Source organism: Theropithecus gelada, chromosome 8 (genome assembly GCF_003255815.1).
Source record: "Theropithecus gelada isolate Dixy chromosome 8, Tgel_1.0, whole genome shotgun sequence".
Classification (NCBI taxonomy): Eukaryota; Metazoa; Chordata; class Mammalia; order Primates; family Cercopithecidae; genus Theropithecus; species Theropithecus gelada.
Window position 1 is genome coordinate 111,554,425 of NC_037676.1, and position 18,877 is coordinate 111,573,301.

At 38.6% G+C, this 18,877-nt stretch overlaps 1 protein-coding gene across 1 annotated transcript in view; it reads left to right on the top strand.

The window, feature by feature from the left end:
- Positions 1-3,154: 3,154 nt before the first annotated feature.
- PKHD1L1 (PKHD1 like 1) overlaps positions 3,155-18,877 on the top strand; it is a 157,754-nt gene continuing 142,031 nt past the window's right edge. The window contains exons 1-5 of the mRNA XM_025394337.1: positions 3,155-3,296; positions 5,194-5,283; positions 16,152-16,296; positions 17,253-17,361; positions 18,385-18,442. Coding sequence (XP_025250122.1) covers positions 3,224-3,296; positions 5,194-5,283; positions 16,152-16,296; positions 17,253-17,361; positions 18,385-18,442 — 475 coding nt within the window. The 5' untranslated portion in view covers positions 3,155-3,223. The remainder of the gene's footprint in view (positions 3,297-5,193; positions 5,284-16,151; positions 16,297-17,252; positions 17,362-18,384; positions 18,443-18,877) is intronic.

Below are 18,877 nucleotides of genomic sequence, written 5' to 3' on the forward strand. Positions count from 1 at the left end.
AAAAAATCTGAAGTGCTTTATTGATACACTCAATATTTAGACAAGTTTTTCTCTTTGTTATAAATTATATGAATTCTATCTAGAGGAAAGTCTGTCTAATTTAATGGTTTCTCATTAAAAATTACAACTCCAGTATATAATATGGTTAGGATTCCCGACCCCCAGGCCATGGACTGTTACCGTGGTGAAGTATATACTGTTACATACTTTACCTTTATAGGCACAATTTTCAGTAGCTGATGACTTGGAGAGAGATTCCAAAAATTTATGAGATGAATATAACTAGATAACAAAATTATTTACTTTTATTTTTCGGTTCTTTTTTTCTTTCTTTCTTTCTTTCTTTCTTTCTTTCTTTCTTTCTTTCTTTTTTTTTTTTTTTTTTGGACACAAAGTCAGTCTTTGTCTCCCAAGCTGAAGTGCAATGGTGCCATCATGGCTCAGTGCAGCTTCGACCTGTCAGACTCAAGTGATCTGCTCACCTCAGCCTCTTGAGTTTCTGGGACTACAGGCGTGCACCACCATGCATGACTAATTTTAAAAAATCATTTATTTATTTTTAATTTTTTTAGAGATGGGGGGTCTCGCCTTGTTGCCCAGGCTGAAAATTATTTTCTTAACCCCACTGGACAGATATAAACTCCTCAAGAATAAGGGCCTAACTTTACTTATTTTAGGATTCTTTCTTCTATTTCTTCTCTCTTCCTTCCCAATTAGAGTTGTCAGATTTAGTAAACAAAAACATGGAAAACTGAGTTAAATTTGGATTTCAGATAAACTCTGAACAATTTTTAGTATACATATGTCCTAAATCTTGCTTGGACATACTTAAAACTGGAAAAAAATAATTTGCAACTTATCTTAAATTCAAATTTACCTGGGTGGCCTGTATTTTATCTGTCAACCTTACTCCCCACCTTTACCTTTCCTCCATCCCCCAGTAAGTACTTAGAACAGACTCTGGAACACAGATGTCCTTGTACAATAGATGAATGAGTAGGTGCACAGTGACCTTGAACAAGGAGTTTACTAAAATAGGCAGCTTTTTCAAGAAGTTTAATAACAAGTAAACTAGAGAGTTTGCCTCAATTAAGAAGAGAAGAAAGGATTTTTGGTTTGTGTTTAGTTTTTTAGTAATAAATACTGTATATCTTTCTAGGAAAAGAGGAGAACGGGGAGAGTGAATTAATTAGAAGTGAAATAAGGGGGATATTGTTAGAATAATAATCAGTTTTCACCAAGAGTTCAAAGAGGGGATTGACCATGTCATGGAAGAAAAATACTTCTTTCCGAAAGAGAGGAACAAAAAGAAAGGAAGGGGGGGAGGAAGGGAGGGAGGGAGGGAGGGAGGGCGGGAAAGAAAGAATGAATGAAAGCAGGAAGGAAGGAAAGAAAGAGAAAGAAAGAAAATTTAAAAATTTCTACTTATAAAAATTTTTAAACTAATAAAAATGTGCAAAGGATCATACCTACACTTAAATTCAAACATTGTTTAAAATTTGCCAGCTTTTTTTTTCAGCAAAACTATTTTGAAGTACATTCCAGACATAGACACTACAACCCCAAATACCTCATCATGCGATTCCATCACTTGAAACCACTCTTTGACTAAAGTATGATACCACTATTATACCTAATGAAATGAACACTTCTGTAATATCTTTCAATACTTGTTACTTAATCCATATTCACTTTCCCTAATTTGTTTTGCAAACGTCCTTCATAGTTTTATCATTATCATTATTATTACACACCAGGATCCAATAGAAGCTTATGTATTGCTATTTGGGTAATAATCTTTTAATATCTTTAAAAACACATAACATTTTTAAATGTAGAAACTGCAAACTAGGTGGGTGGAGCTTCTCACCTTTTTTTGTTGTTTGTTTTTGAGACAGAGTCTCACTATGTCGCCCAGGCTGTAGTTCAAGGGTGCGATGTCGGCTCACTGCAACCTCTGCCTCCCGGGTTCAAGCATTTCTCCTACCTCAACCTCCCAAGTAGCTGGGATTACAAGGCATGCGCCACACCATCTGGCTAATTTTTGTATTTTTAGTAGAGATAGGGTTTCACCATGTCAGCCAGTCTGGTCTCGAACTCTTGACCTCAAGTGATCCTCCCACCTCGGCCTCCCAAAGTGGTGGAATTACAGGTGTGAGCCACTGTGTCCAGCCCCTTCTCACCTTTTAAAGAGTAGGGAGAGGTGGGCAATCAAGAGATCCTGAGGTTAGGATATTAACAACAGTGAGAGGATTTGGAATGAGCCCCCAGGGAGCATTCAGTGGGGAATAATAAACTGCCTTCTCCAGGGAGGTCAGAGACACCTGCGTTTCATTCGTCTGCTATCTGGCATTCCAGAAACAGGTCAGCAGTGCTGGACCTCCCTCCAAGCCAACAGTAAGCCCTGGCCCTCAGTCTACAGAACTGAGGGCAGTGGAGGGGATAAGAGAACTGGCTCTGGAGTCTCTCTGCTTGAGTCCTCACTCTGCACTTAGCTGTATGTCCCTGGGCAAGTCGCCTAACATTTCTGTGCCTCAGTCTACTGCTTAGAAAAATGGGCATGATGGTAACTATTGGAACTACTGTCTATGAAGCACTAGGCGCTGTGTTTGGGATAGGCTGAGAAATCAACAACTATTATGACTGTCAATTAAAGAGATAGCACAATCTCATATGAATGTGAAGGGGTAAAAACGCGTGGGGTTTGTGTATTAGGTAGATTTATAGGCCCATCTGGGGAGGATTAATGACCAAGGCAGACAGGCAGATGAAAGTATGCAGGAAAAGAAAGAAAAAAGAAGAAACCAAAAAGAAAATAGAGGAGATCTAGGGAGACCTCAAGGACCATTGATTCCTTTCGCCAAAAAGGAGTAAGGCCCTTCCACCTATGGGAACAGCCTTGGGAAGGCAGCAACCGGGTATGAGTGTGGAGGTTTGATTATCATGGACTGGCTCCAGGCCGGACTGGTTCTCCCGCGAAGGTTCTAGGGTGTGTGTGTGTGTGTGTGTGTGTGTGTGTGTGTGTGTGTGTGTCCGCGCGCGCGTCAATCCCAGAGGCGCAGCCCGACAGCAGGGGCGGGGCGGGCCATGGGAGGGCGGCCCAGTTCCCCAGCGCTCCCGGGGCAAAGCGGACGCGCCAGCGAGTCGCAGTCCCCAGAGTCGAGCTCCAGCACTAGCGCCAGCTGCGAGTGGAGGGTACCAGCTCCGCGGAACTGGCTTTTCAATGGGACACCTGTGGCTCCTGGGGATTTGGGGCCTCTGGGGACTGCTCCTGTGTGCCGCGGATCCCAGCACAGGTAACCCTTTGGGCAAGCTAGGGAGGCAAGCAGGAGAAGCCCGCGTAGACACTACCCGTGCTCCCGGGGTCCTGGGAGAGGCGGGACCACCTGGCACCCGGCTGAGGCTGTGCGTGCGGTTGCATGACGATCCTGGGGACCAGGGGAGCTGGATGGCAGGCCTAGCAAACACAGACACACGCAGAGAGACAGAGACAAGGACACAGAGAAAGAGATTGCGAGAGATTGCCTTTAACTCACCAATGCTGCTACTAGAATGATGAAATGTCTCACCTGCACCCCTAAAGTGACACACGTGAAAGGAGACTGAAATTTGGCGGGGGAGTGGGGACTGGGAAGAGGCACCCTGAGTCCCTTTTTCTCCATTCTTCTTGGATCTCTTTTCTCACAAAAGAAAGGGCAACAACCCCCAGTAGGACGGGGATGGGCCTTCGTGGCAGGTGTCAGTCATTTCTAGGGGCAGCTGCCCCGTGTCTTCAAAGTAATACCCAGAAGAGCTCTGGGAAGAGACTGATAAGATAAGAAATTGGAGTTGTCTGTGGAGATAACAGGAGGATGAACCTGAGATAGGCGAGTAGCAGCACTGTCTGGAGATAGGATCCAGCTGCCCCGCTGGAGTTTCCTACTCTTGGCTGTGGGCTGCCCTGAGATATGAATGTGTGGGAGCAAGAACACCTTGGAGCTCTTGGCAAAAACAGACCCAAAGTACAGAGGCACTGGGTCTGGGGCCTTGGAACTGGGCTCCTTTATGTTGGAGAGCTTTTGCTACTATAGGTGAAGTCCACTCTAAATCTTTTTAAGACAGAACCGAACAAGCCAATCATAATTCCCTTGGCCTTTTTGTATACATCCATTTCGAGAAATTAATAATTTCTGTGGCCTTTCTTTGTATCATCACTTAAATTTTTCTACCTACTGTGAACATTTATTTTGGGATTCCAGTAATTACTAGATCTGTACAGTGTAAGCAGAAAATAAACACCTCTATCCACTATGTAGCTTTGAGTTGTTTTAAAGAATTATTTGCAGTACTCCAAAGAAGCAGCTCACATAACCCTGTTTGCCCAGGCAGTTCCCTCTATCTAGAACTATCTTTATCTTTCTGACGATGGGCCCAGTCTAATTCATATTTGCCCTCAAAAATGTGGAAGGGGCATGTCTTCTTTGTAGAAGCCAGTGCAACACAAGCAGTGTGGGTGAAATGCTCCTTGAGTCACCCATAGCCTCTATGCTCTCCTCTGTCTGTTGGTACTGTCTAACCTAAGCCCTTGGAAAGTTAGGACTGTTACACATTTCCGTATTTCTAGGAAGCTAACACAGTTTGTTGAATGAATTAGTGACCTTTATATTAAGAACTCACTATCATCAGGAGACTAGAAGGATCCCAGAAATTATCTTTCCTGAAGCCACACTCCCTCACGGAAAACAATTTCTTCTCAAAACCAACATTTCTCTTTGTACCTGGTCTAGTCTTTCAACCTACCTAGCATTACATTTCTTCTGTGCTCTTATAATGACCTATATCTTCTTGGTGTCTGCTGTTACGTGAGCTGTTAAGCATAGTTATAGATCTGCAGTTAGCAGAACACTACATGAAATTAAGGATTTAATATGTGTTTTATAATATGATAGGTAAGTGATGAAAATGATCACGTGTTAGTTTTGCTCTTGGTAGCACCTAAGATAGTGCTTTGCACAAAGCCAGTGGGTGTTAACTAAGTTAATGACTCTGTCAAGTCATTGGCAGAGCCAAAAATAAAACCTGGGTGAATTTTACTTTCAGTCCTGTAAACTTCACGATGTTTTCCTTGCAACCTTGTGGTATGTGTTACAAATGTTGATAATTGAAATGAAGAACTTGGTGATTTTACCTCTACTATATTTTAATATTTTTCAGATGGCTCTCAAATAATCCCCAAAGTCACAGAAATAATACCTAAATATGGCAGCATAAATGGAGCAACAAGGCTGACTATAAGAGGAGAAGGTATGGTTGCTTTTTTTTTTTTTGCCAAGGTTGAGGTATTTTCAAGACTATTTCATATTTACAGTTTTATGGTTAAACAAACAAACAAACACCACTGGAGTTGTTTCTTCACTTGGCCAGAGTGGTAAAATTCTATCCTCTTTGATAGCTAGTGAAATCCACAAGAGTCTTTATCAACTTGATCATCTGAATTCTTATTATACTGGCTTGCTTAACATCAGGATCTGGATTAATGACTGAACTAAAAGGAATGCAATTAACCCAAGTCAGCAATTATTTTTTATTCTTCATGGGTCTAATGACATTTAATTTATTTTAAGATTAAATAAAACATTTGTGGGTGTTGGGTAGAATATTGATAAGAGAGCATAATAGAGAAATAGTATGTTAATGAAAGAGGAAAGGCAATAGAAAACAAAACTTTAGATTCCTTCTCCTGCCACCTAACCTCAGGCTTCATAAAGGTTTGAGTACCATATGTGGTTCCCCTTCTTCTTGCCTGGTCTTAGGATGAAACATAGAAGGCAATCAGTAAATATATTTAATGCACAGCTTTTCCAAGGGTTAAATAGAAATATGTGTTTCTTTCAGCCATAAGACCTTTGCAATATAAATGATACCAGTATTCAGATGCTTAGGAATTTTTTAACAATAAGAAACATTTAAAAATATTAGCAAAATCTATTATTTGGTCTTCAAGAAATGAAAAGTTTTTATAGTTAATGAAGATATTTAATTATTTTGTCATATAATGTAATGTCTTTTAATGTTTCTGATTTCTGCAGAATTCAGTCTCTCAATGACATGCTTAAAATGGTTTATGCTTCCACATTATAAACAATATATTTTGGATTAAAATGTTACTTTTTAGAGTTAAGACCCATGAACAATGTAATTGTTAAAGATTATTTTAAAGATGGTTTTAACTATATGTTTCTTATATTGTAAATTGCTGATAAGATGGTATGCTTGAAAGTTATTGGGTTTTAAACAGAAATTCAAATGCCACGAGAGAAATGCTCACATTAAGAAAGAAGAAGGGCTGGGAGCGGTGGCTCACACCTGTAATTGCAGCACTTTCGGAGGCGGAGGTGGGCGGATCACGAGGTCAGGAGACCGAGACCATTGTGGCCAACATGGTGAAACCCAGTCTCTACTAAAAATACAAAAATTAGCTGGACGTGGTGGTGCACGCCTGTAGTTGCAGCTACCCAGGAGGCTGAGGCAGGAGAATCGCTTAAACCCAGGAGGCAGAGGTTGCAGTGAGCTGAGATCGCACTCCAGCCTGGTGAGAGAGTGAGACTCCATCTCAAAGAAGAAGAAGAAAAAAAAAGAAAACACCCAGCCATTTTCTTCTGTTTCCAGACCTGAACATTTTCTGATCTAGGAACTATGGCTTGAATTTAAGCCCATAGACCCAGATCATCCCTAGTCTGACATAAAAAAAAACCCAAAACATTCTATTCTTTAGAAAGGTATCCTTTTAAATCTAGATAAAATGTAATCTTTTGTCTTGTGTGGACGTTCTGAGGCAACTAGGCTGAGGACTCTTAATTGTAAAGCCCAGAGTGTCATTTGGTAAATTTCTGCTTTTCTCATCAGTACCAGTTTCTGAATGTGTTTGGTATTGCAGATACTTACACCTCCTGATTTGTCTTACAGTCCCCTGCCTTAACTACATATTATAGATGACTAAAAATGTGTTCTCATATTTCTTTCTCAGAGGCTCAGTCTGAATACTGCCTTATAGAGGCAAAGAATAGAATAGTGGTCATTGGGAACTGGGAGAAGAGGAAGTGGAGGAGGGGTATTGGTCAAAGGGTACAAAATTTCAGTTATGCAAAATGAATAAATCCTAGAGAGCATATAGTTAACAATACTGCATTGTATACTTAAATGTTTGCTAGGAGGGGAAATCTTGTAGCATATTCTTATCAAAAAACATTTTTTATTTTTTTTATTTTTTTTATTTTTTATTTTTATTTTTTTTGAGACGGAGTCTCGCTCTGCCGCCCAGGCTGGAGTGCAATGGCCGGATCTCAGCTCACTGCAAGCTCCGCCTCCCGGGTTCATGCCATTCTCCTGCCTCAGCCTCCCAAGTAGCTGGGACTACAGGCACCCGCCACTACGCCCGGCTAGTTTTTTTGTATTTTTTAGTAGAGACGGGGTTTCACCGTGTTAGCCAGGATGGTCTCGATCTCCTGACCTTGTGATCCACCCGTCTCGGCCTCCCAAAGTGCTGGGATAACAGGCTTGAGCCACCGCCCATAGGGCAGAAGGAAACTTTTGGAGGCAAGCGGTCTGTTTACGACCTTGCCTGTGGTTGTGACTTTTTTTTTTTTTTTTTTTTTTTTGAGATGGAGTTTCACTCTTGTCACCCAGGCTGGAGTACAGTGGCACGATCTTGGCTCACCACAACCTCCGCCTCCTGAGTTCAAGCAATTCTCCTGCCTCAGCCTCGAATTACAGGTGCCTGCCACCACATCCGGCTAATTTTTTGTATTTTTAGTAGAGATGGGGTTTCACTATGTTGGTCAGGCTGGTCTCAAACTCCTGACTTCGTGATCCACCCACCTCAGCCTCCCAAAGTGCTGGGATTACAGGCGTGAGCCACTGCACCCAGCGTGGTTATGGTTTTATGGGTATGTACTTACATCCAAACTCAGAAAGTTGTATACATTAAACATATATAGCTTTTATATATCAATCATAGCTCAATAAAGTGGTTTAAAATAAATTAATAGATGCTATTTAATATAGGCTTTTGGGTCCCCATAATATATACAGAATGATATCTACAAAATGATAATGAATTTGCAAAATGCACCAGAGCTTTTATAGCTACATAAATGAACTTAAAGTTTATTTGGAGGGACTATATTCATGAAAATCACCAGGGTTGTGTCTGATAGATTCTCTATTTTTAGAATCGCATGCAGTGCTAATTTATCAATTACACAAGAACAAATTCTAAATGGAATTGTAAATTCTAGATGACTATCTAACTACTGGCTTCATACTACTTTTTAAAATGTTTTATTTTTGTAAAAGTCATTATAAAACAGTAAAATATTATAGAAATACTTGACTTAGAAAGTGAGTTCTCTGAAATTCTACCCAGTAGAAAGATCTACTGTTAACATTTTTGTGTATCCAAATGACTTTTGGCTATTTCCAAACATAGTATGGTATTGACTTGTAAACATTTGCCACAGCATTACTTTGTTTAAAAGGCCGTGGTTGTGTTGGGCACATTGGTCCGTGCCTGTAATCCCAGTGCTTTGGGAAGCTAAGGCAGGAGGATCACTTAAGGCCAGGAATTTGAGACTAGCCTGGGCAACCAGCCTGGGGAATGTAGCAAGACCCTGTCTCTACAAACGAAACATTTAAAACATTAGTCCAGCATGATGGCCTGCATGCCTGTTAGCTACTTGGGAGGCTAAGGCGAGAGGATTCCTTGAGGCCAGGAATTTAAGGCTGCAATGAGCTATGATTGTACCACTGCACTACAGCCTGGGTGATGGAGCGAAACCCTGCTTTAAAAACAAAACCCCACAAGACTATGCTTCAGGAGATATAGATACATAATTTTACTCTTATGATGCCCAAGGCAAAGTGTTTTGAACAATGGCACGATTCTAGAAATTACTATACCTTCTTCTGAGATGACTAATTTGATTAAGAGCCTTATAATTTTGATAAGTTCTGGAGTGTTTGTAATTATATTGGCTTTGTTACTTTATAGTCATACTTTGTATTTCTCAATTGTCTTCTTTGATATTTATCATGTTTATTTTTATTTTAAAAAATCAGTAAGAGGGGAGGAATAACATTTTACTTTTGGCTCCTTTTTCTAGCTATTTCCCTTATAATTTCTGGCACACACATTTTTGTTGAAGTGTTGAATTACATACTTTTAATAATGTTACAGAAAGCATATGGACTTTGGTTCAGTAGGACTGGCTTTCAATTCACCTTTGCCATTTCATGTCATGTGACTGGGGCAAGTTACTTAGCTAAGCGTCAGCTTACTCATCAGTAAAAGGGACTATTAATTCCTACCTCTTCGGACTGTTTCGAATATTGAAAAGGATGATACATCTAAGGTACCCAGTATATATTATAAACTCTATACATTAGAGCTATTTTTGTTTGTATTATTATTTGCATTTATGTTATAGGTCTGGTTTAATTCTTCAGGAGTTGTCTTCCATCTATCACACTGTATCTTTCTTTCTCATTGTTTTGAATGCTACAACTTTTAAGTAGGTTAATACATTTTCAACACTACGTTTTTTAACTAGAGAAAACAAAACAGCCTGCATTCTTCATGACAAGTGCTGGCTTTCATAACACTGCCATTTTCTGCGATAGCAGCCCAGGCGTTCCTTTTGGATTGCTGCTATCAGGAGACCCAGGTTTGCGTGCCTGGCAATTCCTGTCTCCAGTTTTTCTGAAAAATTAAAAAAAATACATCAACACGTCAGGAATTTCCATCCGAAGCCTCATCCTTTTCCATTTCCAGAGTACACTCAGCCTTTCCTGTAATCTTTGTGACTTGGAGTACTTCCAGAGGTGGTGTTTTTATCCTCAGTCATTTGTTTAGAATTATAATTTTTTTTTTTTTTTTTGAGGTGGAGTTTTGCTCTTGTTGCCCAGGCTGGAGTGCGATGGCACAATTTCAACTTACTGCAACCTCCGCCTCCTGGGTTCAAGCAATTCTCCTGTCTCAGCCTCCCAAGTAGCAGGGGTTACAGGCACCTGCCACCACTCCTGGCTAATTTTTTGTATAGTAGAGATGGGGTTTCACCATGTTGGCCAGGTTGGTCTCAAACTCCTGACTTCAGGTGATACACTGGCCTCGGCCTCCCAAACTACTGGGATTACAGGTGTGAGCCACCACACCTGGCCTAGAATTATACTTTTAAGTTAAAATTTTAAAAAAGAGGACTACTTTGTATTTCTTTTTAACTCTTTGGAATTAGTTTAAAAGTCAGAAATATTTATATACTTTTTAAAGCAATATTAATAACAGTATTTATGAATTATTGTTGATTTGGTTCATTGTTTTCCCATAGATTTTACTCCTAGGACTTCTTCACATATGCTGTATATATTTAACACTATAGTAACTGCTAAGCTGAAAATGATATCATCTTTTGTTGGCATTATTTTTCAGAATGGTAGTTGTCTTGAGAATGCTAAAGAACAGATACACGTTACTTATCATTGATGTGACACGTACCTGATAGGAATATATATATACACCACAAGTAAAACTTTCCATTCTTTAGTTGGTTGCCAGGAGCTGTTCTGTGTGTTCCAAACTGAATGCGAACACCAAAGATGAGAAAAGTTGCCAAAAGCTAAGAGTGGGTTTACATGTAACTTGCTTTGCAGTGTTTTCATGTCTTTTCACAGTTCCATTTTAGTAATAACTACCTTTCTAGATTCGAAATTGCAAAGCCAATGCAAATGTCTCTCACATGTGACTTTGGTATTTATATTGTACTTCAGCTTATGCTGGATGAGTTATTTGGTTAAGCTTAGAGGAATAAAATGATATTTATTAGACTCTCTACCCTTTATTGAGTTTCTGCTTACTTTTCCAACATATCAAAGAACGAACAGCCTAGGAGCTAAGAACATAAGGGCTGGAGGAAGTCTACAGCCTGGGTTTGAATCCCGGCTACCCACTTACTGATTCTGTGTTATTTTATTTTTTTATTTTTTTATTTTTTTGAGACGGAGTCTCGCTCTGTCACCCAGGCTGGAGTGCAATGGCGTGATCTTGGCTCACTGCAAACTCTGCCTCCCAAGTTCAAGTGATTCTCCTGCTTCAGCCTCCCGAGTAGCTGGAATTACAGGCGGGCACCACTGCATCTGGCTAATTTTTATATTTTTAGTAGAGACAGGGTTTCACTGTGTTGGCCAGGCTGGTCTCAAATTCCTGACTTCAGGTGATCTGCTCACCTTGGCTTCCCAAAGTGCTGGGATTACAGGCATGAGCCACCACACCCGGCCTCTGTGTTATATTTAAAAAGGGATATTAATGATTAACCTAAATCTCAGGATTTTGGTGATAAATAATAGGAGCATGTATCTATTGAGATCTTAGCAGATATCTTATTAAGCCAGGTACCATGTTAAACATTGTCTATAAATGATCCTTTATTATTCCTAACAATCCATTAAGATAGATTATGGCCACTTTTCTGATGAGGAGACTAGGCTAAGAGGGGTTATATCTTGTCCAAAGTCATAATGGCAAGGGAGTGTTAGAGCTGGGATTCCAGGCCAGAAGGTCAAGGTCCAAAGCCTGGGCCCTTTCAATTAAACATCATGGGCTCCTGCTACGTAGCTTTACCAGAACTGGCGGTGAGAGGCTTTGGTATCTGATGAACATCAGGCACAATGAAGTCCTGCTTCCAGGCCTACAAGAAACCAGAAGTATTCATGTTGTCTAGCAGACCTTTGGGGAACACTGAAAATGCCCAATAATTTAAAAAGCAGTTGTACCACAGATATCTTCTGGCAACCCCAATTCTGCCACTTCAACTATTAAAGGTTGTTGAAGATGAGCACATATTGTAGTAATGATTGTTTTGTTGAAACATTTTGAAAACTGCTAACACTGTAAGCTAACAAATATTTATCTTTTTATAACATTAGTATTATAAATGGAATATATTATAGTGCTGTTTGTCATATTATAAATAGTATTATACACGACATTTAAAGAGTTAAATCTACATCTCTGGGTTTACCATTTTTTTGTTTACTGATGATAAGTTTATTATTGTATTATGGGATGATATGGTCTGTAGATAATTACATTCTGAAATTTAAATAGCTCATAAATTTACAATGACATGGATACAAATTTGCTAGTGCAAAAGAAAAATTTTCATAGTTTCAAATATAATACTACTGCTTAATTTGCCTAAAGTAGAGTTTTACTGTTAAGAACCTGTGATAGGGAAAAATAATATTTAAAAATTTACATACTGTTAGAATTCAGAATTTAGGAATTTTAGATAGTGAAGTAATCTGGGCAAAAACTGTTTATTTCCTCATTTAACTTTATTCCAAAGCAGTATAATATATAAAATTCCATAGATGTGTGTAATTTACTTTGTGAACTAGAACAGTATAAGTACCTTTTTAACACTTTTATTAGGAGAACATTTAATTATAGGATTTAATTAATAGAACACTAAAGTCATTCATAGGTTTTATTTCTTGGGTTTATTCCAAAAGTGAATATTGTTTCAAAAATATAAAATATTCTTAAGTGGCATACAAAGCTTAATCTATATTTAATTGCTTCCAAATGTAGTTTTGAATTTTCATATATTTATAGAAAGATTAAAGTAATTTTTGTCTCTATTTCACATTATCCTTTTGTCTCTTTCTGTTAGATATCCTATCAGCCTGCAAATATACTGTTATTCTGCCCACCTGAAAAAAGTAAAAGAAAAATCATCAGCCTTCCCCTTGCTCCACACCCCTCTCCAGCTACCAACTCATTTATCTGCCCCTGTTTGTAATTAAACTCCGAAAAATGTTAGCAATATTTGTCCTTTTCACTTTGCTGTCTTCTGATCTTCTCTTGAACTCATGCCATTTATCCCATTATTTATCCCATTGTTCACTGAGACACCATCTTCACTGCTGCCCCTATTCTATTCTCAGAACAGGAGCTAGTGAATCTTAGACACTGTAAGTCACATGATGTCACTCCTCTGTTTCAAAGCCTACAAGTACTCCGCACACTTAAAAATAGCCTAAGCACCTTCATTTCTGGTCTCCTCTCCTATCATTTCTCTTCACTCATAGTTCTTCAACCACACTTGCTATTATCTGAATCCACATACATGGTCCCACCACAGGGCCTTGGCACATCCTGTTCCTTCTACCAAAAATGCACTTCCCATAGATAGCCTCATGACTTGCTCCCTCTGAAAAACTTCCATGACTGTCTATAATACATACATCCTGTGTTCCACTTCACATCTTCATAGTATCACCTCTGACTTCAGTCATTAATGCTGCAAAGTGGCCCTAAGGCTCTTAAGTCACTTTTCACCGTCAGCCTCCCTGATAGGCAGAGCCATGATCAGTAGACACAGTTGGTAAGTTTGTAGGCAGGAAAAGTGATTTACGGTAAGAATGTGCATGGGCTCCTGGGCAGTCGAAGAGGACTTCACTAGTTGGTTAGGAACTGAAGGTAACAGGATTGGAAGATCAGAAATTAGAATGTCTTAGAAAGAGGCATATGAAGGGACTCATAATAGTGAGCATAAAGCATGCAGATCTATGTATCTCAAGTTAACTCCCACAAGAAAACATCCCCCACAGAGGAGATGGAATAAACAGATGGATTGGATGATTCATCCAGGAGCTTCTCTCCATGGCCACCGCAGTGCTAGTGCAGTGGGCCCATGAAGAATGATCATGGGGTGTAGGCCTTGCATGGACCAAGAGCATGGACTCCCTTTCACCCAGGCTAAACAACCTACTGCTATTGCTGAATAACTGAACTGCCAGCAGCAGAGACCAACACTGAGCTCTCAATAGGGTACCACTCCTCAAAAAGTCCACCCAGCTTCTCAGTGACAAGTTGATTACAGCACTTCCCTTCTCCCATGGAAAGAGCAGAGATTGATTGTAACTGGAACTGACACTCCAGTTGTGGGCTTTGCTTCCTCTTTCCACAGTTCTCTGTCAGCACCATCTTCTGAGAGCTTACAGAACCTGATATACTGCCATAGAATTCTATAAAATATTGCCTCAGAACAAGAAATGTATTTTATAGTGAAAATTTTGTGATACTGGGCACATGACCATGAAATCTGGCTTAGTAGAATGATGGGACAGCCTGTTAAAGCTATGGCCAAGATGCCAACTTGGGGAAAAACATCCTGTGGGGTGGGATGGTATCCTCCACAACATGCATTGAACCAGTGATAGACATATGCTGTTGTTTTATAATAGACAGATGCACAGAGCTGGAAATAAAGGGCTGCTTCCTTTCACCGTCACTCCCTGTTATCCAGAAATTGAATTTGTGCCTTCTGCCTTTGCAGTTTTACATTCTGCTGGATTTGTGGTCTTAGTTTCCAGGTAGAGAATGCTCCCATCATGGGTCACAATATGGATTCCACTGAACTGAAACTACCACCATTGCCTACTCAGTTTGAATTCATCAAACCTATTTGGTATATGACCAGAGCTAATCAGTTCTAATTATCATAAAGAAGTTGCTTTAACTTAATGTAGTTAAGGAGGAGTAGGTCTGGAATTCAGGGTATTCATAGGGATATTTCTTGGCTTCATGTCCAGTGATTACTGAGAACAGCCAATTGCAGCAACCACCACCTTACAAGGGCAAGGCAACTAGGGGCTCCTATTTCTCCAGGATGAACATTAGTGTCACCCAATTAGCTACAGTGCTGGCTGTAGGTGAGGGAAATCTACAATGGCTGATAGCAAGGAGACATGGTGAAAATTAATTATAGTTTTAGGAGTAGTTATATAGTAGTATAGCCTGTAGCTTGTCCCTCTAACCTTAATACAAGCTTGTCCCTCTTGTATTAAATCTTAGCAGAGATCTCAGCTGGCTACTTCTAACACTCTTGTATTAAATCTTAGCAGAGATCTCAGCTGACTACCTCTAACACTCTTGTATTAAATCTTAGCAGAGATCTCAGCTGACTACCTCTAACACTCTTGTATTAAATCTTAGTAGAGATCTCAGCTGGCTACCATCTCAAAGACTTGGTGATGGATTGTGCTTAATATGTAGGCCATGAGTAGCTATGTGTGATATAGTGGATAGACTGTATCAGATGCCTTTTATACTCAGCTTTACATCCTCTCTTTCTTAACTCTAATTCTAGTTAGAGCTGTGGCAAATAGTTCCTTATGTACTTTGACTCAACTTATGCTTCTTGTCTGAGTTCTAACACCATGTCTTTGTCAGTTATTCAAGGACTTGCCTAATGCAGTAACTCCAGACTTTGGAACTCATATACATATACCTATGTGCAGTGTGGAAGTGCAAAAAAAGTTATTTCCCCCGGGGAGAAGCCTCTACCAATGGGGACCAGATTTGATGAAGAAATGCTTCTTGCCATCGATTTTTTGATTTGGAAAAACATGCCATATGTTCCTTAGAAATTCCCAGCAATATTGAGCCCCAGTTGTCCTCAGCAGTGCCCAGCTTTTCTTTCCTCACATTTTGCTCTCTCTTATACCTAATAGCTCATTGCCCAAATAAATTATGTGCTGGCAAACCCTCACCTCAGATTTTGCTCTGTAGAAACTTAAAACAAAGACCTCATCCTTTATAAAATAGTGTTCTCCTCCTCTACTCTTTTTAGTCCTTTTAGCCTGCCCTTTTCATGGTACTTATCACCCCCAGATATAGAATCTGGTGCTATGTAGGCTCACAGTAGGCTCTCTGTAACCTCGGGCCTGTCATCCACAAATTGAACCAACTGTGAATGGGAAGTACAGTATTCACCAGATGTGGAATCTGGATGCTTGTCCTGCAGAGCTGACTACAGCACTTCAACATTTGTGAATTTTGTTATCCAAGGGGATGCTGGAACAAATCCCCATCAATGCTAAGAGATGACTCTATCTATCCTCCAGCAATACGTTTATGGGTAAATGAAATAAAGGCTAAATTTTGTGCTTCGAAAGAAGATTACAATCATAAGGATAAATATGAAATAGGTTCACTGCTTACTTCAGTACTGTTTATGAAATCATTTACTGTATGATTTGATATCAGGTGACAACTGTTAGGTCTCTGAAGATAGAATACCATTAATAATAATTAAATCTTCTTACTTTTCCAGGTTTTTCTCAAGCAAACCAGTTTAACTATGGAGTTGATAATGCTGAGTTGGGAAACAGTGTGCAATTAGTTTCTTCTTTCCAGTCAATTACTTGTGATGTAGAAAAAGACGCAAGTCATTCAACTCAAATTATATGCTATACTAGGTCTGTTTTAAAGTATCTTTAATAAAATCGTTTTCATCATATCAGAAGTTATAGTTATGAATGTTAGTATTATAATAGTTTTATTACCCTGGCTATTATAAGTCATATTTTTCTGATGATAGATTATTTTTCATTTTGTGATGTTTAGACTATTTTATGCCTTTATTATATTCAATTATAATTGGCATGATAAAAACATATTCTATATCTTTTCCCATGTTATTAGCGCTACTACCTTGTTGTCAAGCTTTTTTAGCAGATAAATGACTACTATTTAATTGTAGTGATGTGCCTTAAAATACCAAAATTATGCTTTTTCTGTTGCATTTGATTAATTTTGTTCAAAATATTCACATAGTCATTAAGATTAAAGATAATCATTTTGTATTGTGACATTTCAACTGACATTTTCAAGTTCTTTACTATCAGCCCAAATTAATGTATGTTATTAGCAACTTAGGAAAAATCACTTAAAATTGCAACTTTCAATATTGACCTTAGAAACAGATAGCACATATTCTAGAGGATTTCGTTTATGTTAGGTTTGATGACTGTTCTTCACCAGGAAAAGCTTACTTAGGGGAAGCTTGATTAACTAGTACTTTTTAAGAAGCAAAGCATGGAATAACTGATTATACCAAGGTGATATGTTACTATTTTAAATGTTTATTATTGAATTTGTTGTTATTACATTTGTTGTCCTTTATAATACCACCAACGTGCATAGTCAGAATAGGCATTTGCCTGAAGTTCATGAGGTTAGAGTTTGCAATGAAGAGTTCAAGATGGAGATAATTTTTCCATAATATAGAATGGAACTTTACTAGATATCAGTTATGATGTTGGACGCTTTCTGTCAAAAATGGCACGCAGTCTGGGGCAGTATTTTTCATTAATACTGTACACTAAATAAGAGAGGTATTGCATGTCTCATATATTCTTCATTTTCCTTATAGAGCAATGCCAGAAGATTCCTACGCTGTTAGAGTCAGTGTGGACGGGGTTCCTGTTACAGAAAATAACACCTGCAAAGGTCACATCAACAGCTGGGCATGTACCTTCAACGTATGTAGGAATCTTCTCTTCAATTTATATAGTTGATCTTGCTTTCCTTCTTGCAAAGCTGAATTTTTACTTTATAGTTTTACAGATTATCTATTTCCACATTTAAAAATACGTTAGCATGTAACAAAGGATAATTTCTCTCAATTTAAATTGTCTTTCATAGTAATTCAATGTCTGCTATTTCTGATTTATTTCCCCTCTTTTACTTTTATTATTAAATTAAACTTTCATACATCCAACATGTTTTCTTGTTCATATTTTCCCCTTTATCTCTACTTCTACTCTTAGTGTGATTCTCCCATTTCCTATTTTCATCGAAGTAACTACCTTTCCTTTCTACATAATTTCTAATGTAATGAGATAAAATGTACCTGCATGCGGTGTAAGAGCCTCTCAAAATTTAACTGCCCTAAATAGAAGTAGTAGCAGTAATACATTCTCTTCTAAGCATTATCCCATATATTTTTAATAAATTATATTAGTTTTAAGTTGTCAATTACTGAGTACTACAATGTTCTAATATAAGATGAAATACTGAAGAAAACAATAATGACATCTGTCTTCAAGAAGCTTCTCTGATTCCAAAATACATTGCCAAAGATGATTCCCAGATATCTCTGGCTTTCTTCTCTATCCCCAGACGTGGAACTGTGGTTTGTTTTCTGGTATGTCACACCTAAATGGCTTTAAAGCAACCTAAATTCAGCATATCTCAAACTGCAGTTTTGTATTCCTCCTTAAATCTACTTTTTCTCTGATTATTTCTCACTATCTCAAGCTAGAAACCTGTTAGCATTCTTGGTTTCTCCCTCCCTTCTCTTTCAGCCCCATAGCTATTAAGAAGCAAAACCATGGTGCTCCTATCCTCTAAATTAACTCTTAGGTTCATCTTATTTTTATCTTCTTTGCTATAAGACAGTTACATTAAGAATATTGTTGAAATTTAATAATGTAAGAAATTATTTCACAAAACTAGAAACAAAACAGAGATAAGTTTGCATATTGACATTATTCTTTTTATAGGCAAAAAGTTTTAGGACCCCAACAATAAGAAGCATCACACCTTTATCTGGAACGCCAGGTCTGTTATATGACATCTGAAATAACTTTTGGTTTCATGGTAAACAATGTGTTTATTTTTCAGTATGTAAAATTAGTATAATACCTGCAGTTTTTAAATAGCATTTTTTTTTCATTATAAAAATAACTATCTGCCAGGTGCAGTGGCTCATGCCTGCAACCTCAGCATTTGGGGAGGACAAAATGCAAGAATTCCTTGAGCCCAAGAGTTTGAGACTAGCCTGGGCAACATCATGAGACCCTGTCTCTAAAAAATAAAAATAAATAAATAAATTAGACAGGCTTGGTGGCATGCACCTTTAGTCCCAGCTACTTGGGAGGCTGAGGCGAGAGGATCACTTGAGCCCAGGAGTGTGAGGCTGCAGTGAGACATGATTGAGCTTACATGACAGAGCAAGACCCTATCTGACAAAAAAAAAAAAAAAAAAAAGGAAAA